This window comes from Xenopus tropicalis, chromosome 9, assembly GCF_000004195.4.
Source record: "Xenopus tropicalis strain Nigerian chromosome 9, UCB_Xtro_10.0, whole genome shotgun sequence".
NCBI classification, from domain to species: Eukaryota; Metazoa; Chordata; class Amphibia; order Anura; family Pipidae; genus Xenopus; species Xenopus tropicalis.
In genome coordinates, this window is record NC_030685.2 from 36,178,608 (window position 1) to 36,188,510 (window position 9,903).

Genomic DNA, 9,903 nt, shown 5'->3' on the forward strand with positions numbered 1-9,903 from the left:
GTCTACATCATTGTATATCTAGAAATAAAACATAATAATGCTGTGTGACTGGGTATGCTCTTAGACTTCTTGGTCATAATGAATGGAAATGAGGATTTTTTACTCAACACTTTCTGAACATTGAGGTTCTCACATATCTAACAAGTCCCAACTAAATAATGCACAAAATGTGTTTACTGACAAAAAAGAGTAAGTTGTGTTCTGTTGCTTTTTCTGTCACAGACTTGAATGTAATGTCTAGCAATCCACACAAATTGCAAAAGAGAGGACTAATGCAGTTAGCTGCTGCCATTCGCTGTGTAACTGGTCGATCTTCTTTGCGTTACCTTGGATATGGATGCCACTGTGGGCCAGGGGGGCGAGGAGGGCCAATAGATGCTACTGATCGGTAAGGCACTTAAAGTGCAATGTGAACATAGTAAATTATGATAAAAATTATGAAAACAGCAGCAGCATTTTTGTACTTATTTGCAAACCCCTTAAAGAAGTACTAATAACAAGTGTTTTTCCCCCTTGCAAGGTGTTGCCACGATCACGACTGTTGCTATAAAAAAGCAAAAAAACATCGCTGCCAACCAAAGATTGGGGGCTACAAATGGAGCTGTAGAGACAGGACTTTTCAGTGTCGTAAGTGTTATGGAAGCACCCATTCTGTCAAAGTTGAACTACTAGGAAAACAAAATGTAATATAAGCTTCATTTTATGGAAATAATTCACTTTATAAATAAGGTCAATTAATATAGTTTAAAAAATAAAAATGTTACTGAAATAACCAAGTTACTCTTCACTATATGCAGCACTATTTCTGAGGCAGGGCTGGCTATTTTAAGAGCTGATATAAAATCAGCTGTTCTTACTGTAGAAAACAATTGCACCCTCCGCACCAGTGATGTACCCCTGCTTTAATAAATAGATAACACTGAATATTTTAACTGCAGTAACATAGTTATAAAGGAACTCTTTCACAGGCACTCACTGATGAAATAATACAATACTATCAGATTTAATGTGCCTAAAATGATGGGTCTATTGAGTGACAGAATGTCATGAAACCAGTTAATGAGCAGTTCCTTAGTTTTCCATTCATATTCTACACTATATATCCAGCAACATTTTTACGAAGCTTGATAAAGGGTCAAAGATGGACCTGAAACATTGCGGTCTTGCTCTGTGCCAATAATACAAATAAGGGCTTTTTAATTATACAAAGAAATTTCTTTGAAGTGTTGCCCAGATTCTTAAAGTTATTGTGGCCCATGGAGTGAATACAGTGGGACTTGCGCCCTTATATAAGTATTTAGTCTGATGCTGACTTCTAGACCACAATATCGTATGTTCTGCTCTCATGATCTTTCTGATTCAAGTGCAAAGCTATGGAGACTATAGTTCAGTTCTGATGACAGTGAGCATTTGGAAGGTTTAACAATGTTTGGAGCTTTAATAGTTTAGGAATATCAGCATTTGTTGCACACACTGCAACATTCTTCTCTTCAAGCATAGGTTCTTTTTAATTAAGTCACTATAAAGTTTTTCTTTGATTTTCTCCTTCTAATAAAAACAAATCTTTGCCAGCATATTATAGCCACAATAGTCATTTACTATTATAATAAATTATTAAAAGTCATGCCTAAAAGATTATAGAAAGGTGGCATAAAAAGGTGGCATGCTGCGTATTGTTCCTCGTACAGAATACATTCATTCAGCTTGTGGGCCAGTTCGTCAGATGATTATCAGCCTTTATGTGTCCAACTTCAATTCAACCAGTACCCTGCTTTCTCTTTCCCTTCCCTAGGCTTAGGCACAGTTATAATATTCAGGGGATGTTGGGAGTTGCAGGTTAATGACAACTATAATTCTTAGTTATATTATGCATAGAAAAAAATTTAACCCTTGAAGTGCTTCTGGAGGATGCACAGAAATAGAGTACAGGTACTGGACCTGTTATCCAGAATACTTTTGGTAATTTGAATCTCCATACTTTAGGACTATTAAAAATCTTTTAAAAATTAAATAAACCCAACAGGATTGTTTTGCCTCTAATAAGGATTCATTAAATCTTAGTTGGGATCAAGTACAAGGTATTGTTTAATTACTTCAGAGATAAAGATTAATATGTTTTAAAATTTTGGATTATTTGATTGAATTCGGAGCTTTCTGGATAATGGATCCCATACCTGTATTATAAATACAACTTGGGCAGAACACATTTACACAGTTTTCAATCTGCTATAAAGTTGCTTCCAGGATTTTGTTTTGTAATTAAAATTTGCATTCTGCAGCTCATCAGTGCCAGGAGGTCTACATTTAGCAACTGGTCACTGATTTGACTGGCTAACTGAAAAACCAGAGTGACTGATAAGAGAGATAAGTAGTAAGAAATAAATAGCTATACAAATCTAGCTCTGTACTCATTTGGCTGTGAGAAAAATTCAGAAGAAACCATGTACAATTTGCATTTCTTAGACTTCTGGCAAAAGCTTTGATGTTTCCTACCCAAATATGTCAGCTGCTATATGTAGCATATGTAGGACATATGCTTTGTACTTTAATCTGGCATATATTAAAAAAAGATATGAACGCGTGGGCAGAAATTCTAACATTTTTGTTTTTCCTTTCAGCTGCGCAGTCAGACTGGTGCAAAAGTTTTGTGTGCAACTGTGACCTGGAATTTTCAAGATGCATAAGTAGAGCCCGTTTCAACTCTATTCTTATTATGTATCCTAATGGCAGATGTAGAAAACCCCCACTAGCATGCCAATAAAAGATGTGTTTTTTGGATAAAATTAGGGATGCACTGAACCCAGTTTTTCGGGGTTGGTTGAAACCCGAATCCATGTTAATGGATGCGTCCGAATACCAAACTGAATCCTAACTAGCATATGCTAAAAAATGTTACACTTCCTTGTTTATGTGGCGACATTAACCCTTCCAAATCCTAATTAGTATATGCTAATTAGGATTTGTATTTGGTTTGGCCAGAACCCTGCCGAAAAAGGCCGAATCCCAAACCGAATCCTGGATTCAGTGCATCCCTAGATAAAATACTTCCATGTACTGAAGCACTCTCACAGTATTGTGATCCATTACAGGATGCACTGTAACACCCACATGTACTTTGCAAGAAGGTCACTTCAAACTATATAGCTTGTTTTTTCTTTCCTGATGGGAAGCTGTAAATTGTCTCCTTTTATGACTAAACTGCATAAGATTTAACTCATACAAGGGGAGACATCATGTTTAGGTGGTCATCTTCTTGTTATGTAAATATGAGATGTCATTCCCAGGTCTGGACTGAATTCAAAATAGGCCCTGGCATTCCAAGTACTCAGTACACAGGCCCAATATATAGTGACTGTCTATGGCCTGGGGTCCAAATCTGGCCCCCCTGGCTGTTTTATGTGGCCCTTGGTGAGTGTGTCTGACCATCCAGCCTGATCAATTTCCATTTTCCTCACATAGTAACTAAGACTAAGGGGTATATTTATCATGCTGTGTAAAAAGTGGAGTGAAGCATTACCAGTAATGTTGCCCAAGGCATCCAATCAGTAATCATATCTCAACAGTAGCAAAGCATCTATTGGCTGCTATGAGCAACATCACCAGTAATGTCTTACTCCACTTTTTATACATTGTGATAAATATACCCCTTAGTATCCTACTAAGTATATTAATAAAAAATTTGGCCCGCGACTATGGCATCTTACTGTACATCAGTCCCTCTGGCATTTTCCAGAATCCACAGACTGCCAGTCTGAGCCTGGTCTAACCTCTTATATATGTATGTTCTCTTTCCTGTTATATGTCTCTGTTTTCTCTCACCTATTTCACTCAGTTGACAAAGTAAATCAGTAGGGCCTTTTAAGTCTTCCCCTTTTTAATTGCTTGTAGATATAAATCTACATATTGTGACAGAGGCTGGAATAGCAATCAATTGCTGACAGGTATGCCAGAGGGTATTTGCTGTTTTAAACAGTTTTGGAGAAAAATACAAATATTTTGAAAAAATACAGGATTTTTTGAGTAGTCTTCTTTCAAAGATTCTGCAAAGGCTTTATCAGTTGTGCTATAAGGATCAGTACCCATCAATTCAAATAATTTTTCATTTTGCTTAGGAACCGTAATGCAATAATTTTATTTATAATAGTTAATGATGTAGAGATAAAATAAGAAGTTGTGGACCTCGGCAATGCCTCTTGAAGGCAGTTGACGCTAATGTTCAGGTTATTTAAACCATAATATAACATGCATATAAATTGTACTCGTGGACACAGTGGTTGTAAGCGGGTAACCCCAAAACATGTATGTGTAATAACACAATGAAATAAGTACAAGGATAAACTTCCAATTGTGAGGGTCAAAGTTTCAGTACATGGAAGCATTTTGTGTACTATACAATACAGGGTATTTGTTGTAAAACATATATGCGGGCACCTCAAATCTAATGTGTTGGGTTGGGTTTCTTTAAGTATAGACATAGTATTTGGAGAAGAAATCAAATCACTTCTTCATATTAAAGTTTTGATTGTTTGATTTGTGTTGTGTAAAATGCACAATATGGAATTTCTATATCTTGTGTGTCAAAATGTTCTTCTCTTCATTGATCACTGATTTAATACAGACATGGGACCTTTTATACATAATGTTTGGGACCTGGGGTTTTCCAGATAAGGGATCTTTTCATAATTTGGATCTTTATGCCTTAAAGGAGAAGGAAGTAAAATTTATCAGAAAGGTCTATGTAAATACAACCATAAGCACTCACAGAAATGCTGCACTGAGTCCTCTATCAAAAGAAACACAGGATTTATTGTCTCTTTTTTTGTAAACATGATGTTCCAGTGTCTGACTTCCTCTCTCAGAAACAGCCTTAATTCCCTGGGGCCAGAGTCTGTGCAGTTCTCTCCTCTCTCCTGCTCCCCCCTCCCATAGGAATATGATCTCAGCTATAATGGCTAGAGACTGCAGGAAGGAAGCTACTTAAAATGGCAGCTGCAATCTTAAGCAAACTGAGAAAGCTTCTAAAGCTGTTGACTAAGGTATAGTAATGGTTTCTGCAGAAAAAATATATTGTTCTAGGTGGCACTAATGTGGTAAATATATAGGCAGTAAAATGCCAAAATGATTTTCCTTCTCCTTTAAGTCTCCAGAAAAATCATTTAAACATTAATAAAATCCAATAGGATTGTTTTGCCTCCAATAAAGATTAATTACATTAGTTGGGATCAAGTACAAGGTACTGTTTTATTTAACAGAAAAAAAGAAAAATAAGTAATAAGGATCAGATTTATAAAATGCTGCATATATAGATTTTTATTTTTCAATAATTCACGAACATATAAGCAAAATGATCCTTGATTTTACTCTCTAGGAAACTTTTCTTTTCTTTTTATAGTTTATCCACTGGGCAAAGTTAGTTAATTTGTTTTTGTTTTTCTCTATTTTAATTACTTATTTTGTTTCTCTGTAAGTATTCTATTTTCTTCATTTCTTATCTTTTTGAAGGACAAACTGTCGAATGTGACTATTGTTGTACAACCTATGTTTAAATAATTTGTCATTATTCATCCTACATGTTTATTGTAAAACTTCAATAAAATGTTTAAAAGAGAGAAAAAAAGAAATAATTTTAAAAACCCATTTCCTTATAATGGAGTTTATGGGAGATGGCCTTTACATAATTTGGAACTTTCTGGATAACAGGTTTCCAGATAATGGATCCCATACCTGTACTAAAAATGTAAATACACCAATAATATTCTACTGTAATTTTCCACAATTTTACTGTCAATGGGGAGATACTTATGTTTTACTCTGGGCAGGCACTACTTCTTAAAAGTAGTAAAGTAGTAATAAGAAAAAAAAAGCTCCAGCTCGGAAAACTTTACAGCAGAATTAAATCCAGGGACACTTCTAAGAAATGTAAATTGCTGGGCTGCACCAATTGCATTTAGACTAAATACAATCAGGGTGCCTCTTGATTTGTTAATACAATCTAGGAACTACCTAGGTTGCATTGCACTACTTCTCTCAGTCCACCTGTTCTCCCAACATGCTCCAGCACCCAGGGAGTAGAGTGTTCCTCTGACACTGTGACCATAGCTATGCTACAGACCATCAGAATCAGTTTGTGGGTGACACACCAGGATACTGAACCCAAACTATATTGGCTGACCATTTTGAAGTTTATGTGGACACTCCCTAGGCACAGAACTTCCAAAAACACCAGCTTTGTCTTTACAATCATTTAGCTTTAAGTATCAACATAGGGAGCATTTGCCAATGCTTATTTTTTTTTTTTTTTTAGTTGTAGCACTTTTTTTTCTTGATTCAAGAAAAAATGCAGCAAAAAAAAAAAAAGAGAGTACTTAATGAAACCTTAGACAGTCGGCAGAAAGTCAGCAGATAAACTCAGCAGCAAGTAAAAGCTGGTGAGTCTCTATAGAAGTCAATGGGAATTGTCTCAAACACCTTTATTTAACCAGTTTATTAAAATATTCAGGTTTTTCACCGAATCTACAAAAGAAAGCAAAACAAAAAAACAGCGCTCAAGAGAGCAGGAGAGGAAAAATAGAAATAATATATAGTGTAGAATTACAGTGGTTGCTCAAGCTAAGTTTAGAATTGCATGATTGAGTTTGTGTAGAAAATGTGAGGTTTCAAATACTTCACTAAATATTGTTTTTCCTGTCCTGCTCTTTTGAGCACTGTTGTTTTTTTGTAGATTCAGTTTTAAAGAGAACTGTTTTCCCTGGCTTTGGGGAGAAAAGAATATTTTGGTTTTGATTTATTTCTACCTATATTTGAGATTTTGAGCCCCCATTGAAAATGACTGAAACAATGTGATTCTCGCTTGTATACGGGTTTTCTTCGATGAAATACACAATGACAAATATTCTGTTACTTTTTTTTCTTAAATAAGGTATTGGTCGAGGTGATCATGGGAAAAAAAAAAGTTGTACACGTTTTGTCATGGTTTTTTTCCTGCAGCCGCGCTTCTGTCCCTCAACCTCAACATTTGCTAAATTATCCTCCCCATATATATAAAGGTTTGTTACCCAGGAATATTCTATAAAGATATGAGGCGTGTGGCTGGAACTGCATTGAATTAATTACGAAAGGTTATCAAATGTTTTTCTTTCCCCAGAGTTGGTTGCTGTGTCTTGCTTCTGTGTACATTTAAACTTTGTGCTACAAACTTTTTGTTAATTTGTTGACTTCATTAAAGACAGATAAAAAAAAAAAAGTCATTGTCTCGTACGATAATATCGGTGCGTGTATGGCCACCTTAAGTCTTAGTGCACTATTCGCTGTATGTGACATCCTTCTATTCGGTTAAAGTGCCCAGTTCATTTAAGAGCTTCAGGGGATAAGCAATTTCAGTATGATTTTTATGCATTCTGTCACATGGGCAACATTTATGGTGAGGCTTTCCCTGTCCTTTAACAGGCATACCTGTAGTGTGCTCTGAAGCACTATACAATCCCTTCTATATGCAACGGTTTAAATGCAGAAGTATAGAATAAATCACTCAGTATTAAAAATAAATAAATAAATAAAAAATAAAAACTAAAAAACAAACAAACCAAAATGCATCACTCCTGCACAGAGACCAATACCAGGAGTATGTAGGACAAGCAAAAATGGTGCCCGCGATGGTCGACCTTATATTAACTTGGAGGTGGCAAAAGGTATTTAGAAAAAAAATAACAATTAGGTGCACTAAAGGGTTCCCAAGACTCATGGTAAAAGGTTTCCCTGTCCTTTAAAGGAGACATTTTATATAAAGTTCATATTCAGTCATAATATTCATCCTCCCTCAAAATGTGAAATGATGCAGAAAGAAAGCCGTTTTGAAAGCATTTTACCTCCTAAAACTGCCATTATATGAGAGCTGCAGAGACAACCACTCAAGTCTGAAGCCAGAGCCAAATGAGACATGGGAGTGTCCTTCAGTCTCCCACAGGAAGTGGTCACAGCACTGACTGACAGGCTTTACTCAGCAGCAGCAGGGAAAACCCCTCCCTCCTTCTGTGTCTGTGGGGGGGGGGGGGAGGGGGAGGAGCAAGTAGAGCAGGAATGAACTGCCTGTGACATTGCTAAGCCCTGCCCACTCTATGAATATTCACTTCACTTTAAGTAGGTGAGGTGGTGTCATTGAAGTCTATCTGGCCCTGTGGCATATACTGAAGAGTCTAAACCGGAAGCTGGCAAAAGGTCTGGGTATAACACAGTTTTCAAGCTGTTATGGACATATTTGAACCCAAAAGTATTAAAATAAAAGCACTTACTTCTATTTTACAGCTTTTTACATGGTTTAGTGCATTGTAAAAATTTATGCTATATATCCCCCTTAATGATTCAGATATATGTTAGGATTGCATCACATCACAAGTAAAGAAGGGTGGACTATTATTGTTTTTTTTTTACATTTTCTCAAGAGCCTCCCCCCCATACCAGCGGTACTGCATGCATTCAAACATGGTGGCACCTAACATAGAACAGAGATGGTTTTCAGCCATGCTGCATTGGGACCTTTCTTCTACACAATGTTGTACTGCTTACATTTCTACCCCAGCCTATAGAAGTATAGCTGAAGAACCTGCTCTCCATGCACTGGTAAGTTACACCACACCTAAGTTAACTGCTAGGATGGTGGGTAGCTTATTTTGGAAATGTTTAAACAAATACAGTGTTTTCCTTCCTTACTAGTGATACTGGCACAATCCTACCAGTTAAAGGAGAAAGAAAGTAAGCTTTATCAGAAAGGTCTATGTAAATACAGCCATAAGCACACAGAAACGCTGCACTGACTTCTCTGTGAAAAGATTTCTTGTGTCTGTAATTTATGTGCCAGAGACACGCAGCTCTCTGCTGTACCCTCTCTCCTGCTCCCCCCTCCCTCAAATATGCTAAGAACTCACCCCCCCCCCCTTAGGAATGTGGATCTGAGCCAATCAGCAGGAAGCTGATTGGCTCTGAGCATGATCACTTGGTCTGGGTGTCTGTGCAGGAGTGAGGCATTATGGGAACTTTCTTTACACAGCTCAGCGGTTTTTCTTCCTGTTTGGCTTCTGATCATCTGAACAGGTGAAATATGGGGAGACTTAAGGGCACTATTGAGACAACTGAAGGTATGCCTGCATCTTGAGATTAACTCTTTATTAGCCTTTCCTTCTCCTTTAAGTTTATGGATGTATCAGGATATTATAAGAGAGAAACAAAAAAAAACACACATGCACACAAGAGCCCTGGAATAGCAGAGATGTTCATCTCGCAATTATCTTAGGGTATTAGTCTCGTTTAGAAGACCAAAATAAAACATAAATCGCAATCTCTTTATTTAATTTAACCCAAATCTTAAAAAAAAGCTCAGAAATGCAAATTCACAGTACTAGAATACAAAAAAAAAAAAATCGACATTTACATTTGAAGATCACTCAGAACATCATTCCATCATTATTAAACAAGATCATACCTATAATTATGTATAGACATACACTGCTGTATCTGGAAATTAAAGAGATTCATTTCTTTGCAAACAGTCATGTAGGGTTTACATGTGAGATGTATGTAGAGTCATCACTTCTGGTGTTGTTGCTGCTTTAAAAAGCTTTGAGGTGCCTTGAATGAGTAATCACTTCAGGAATAAGCGGATTCCAAAGAAAAAAATGCCCACCAATAAGTCATAAGAAATGGTTTAGGCCAAGTATATGCAATGTGTATCTATTTAGTCACTGACAAGTGCATTCAGAAGCCATAGACTGCTAATGGACAGTAAGGATTTAAAAACCCAGGCCTCGTATTTAATAAGTGCAGGACACAGCATGAAAATTAGAATATTGTGTGCAATTGCACATATGCCAAAATGGGTGACACAGGCAGAACACGGGTGTATAATATACA

General features: G+C 36.6%; 1 protein-coding gene across 1 annotated transcript; it reads left to right on the plus strand.

The window, feature by feature from the left end:
- The first annotated feature begins 224 nt into the window (after positions 1–224).
- LOC116407702 (phospholipase A2-like) lies at positions 225–3,351 on the plus strand. The gene is made up of 3 exons (XM_031893558.1): positions 225–388; positions 521–627; positions 2,619–3,351. The coding sequence occupies exons 1-3, from the start codon at positions 234–236 to the stop codon at positions 2,759–2,761; spliced, it is 405 nt and encodes a 134-aa protein (XP_031749418.1). The 5' UTR covers positions 225–233; the 3' UTR covers positions 2,762–3,351.
- The last annotated feature ends 6,552 nt before the right edge of the window (positions 3,352–9,903 follow it).

Excerpts from the sequence above, each read along its gene's own strand:
- LOC116407702 (XM_031893558.1), top strand. The coding sequence starts at position 234 with ATGTCTAGCAATCCACACAAATTGCAAAAGAGAGGACTAATGCAGTTA. Across the intron at positions 389-520 it reads CCAATAGATGCTACTGATCG|GTGTTGCCACGATCACGACT; the intron begins GTAAGGCACTTA and ends CCCCCTTGCAAG. Across the intron at positions 628-2,618 it reads AGACAGGACTTTTCAGTGTC|CTGCGCAGTCAGACTGGTGC; the intron begins GTAAGTGTTATG and ends TTTTCCTTTCAG.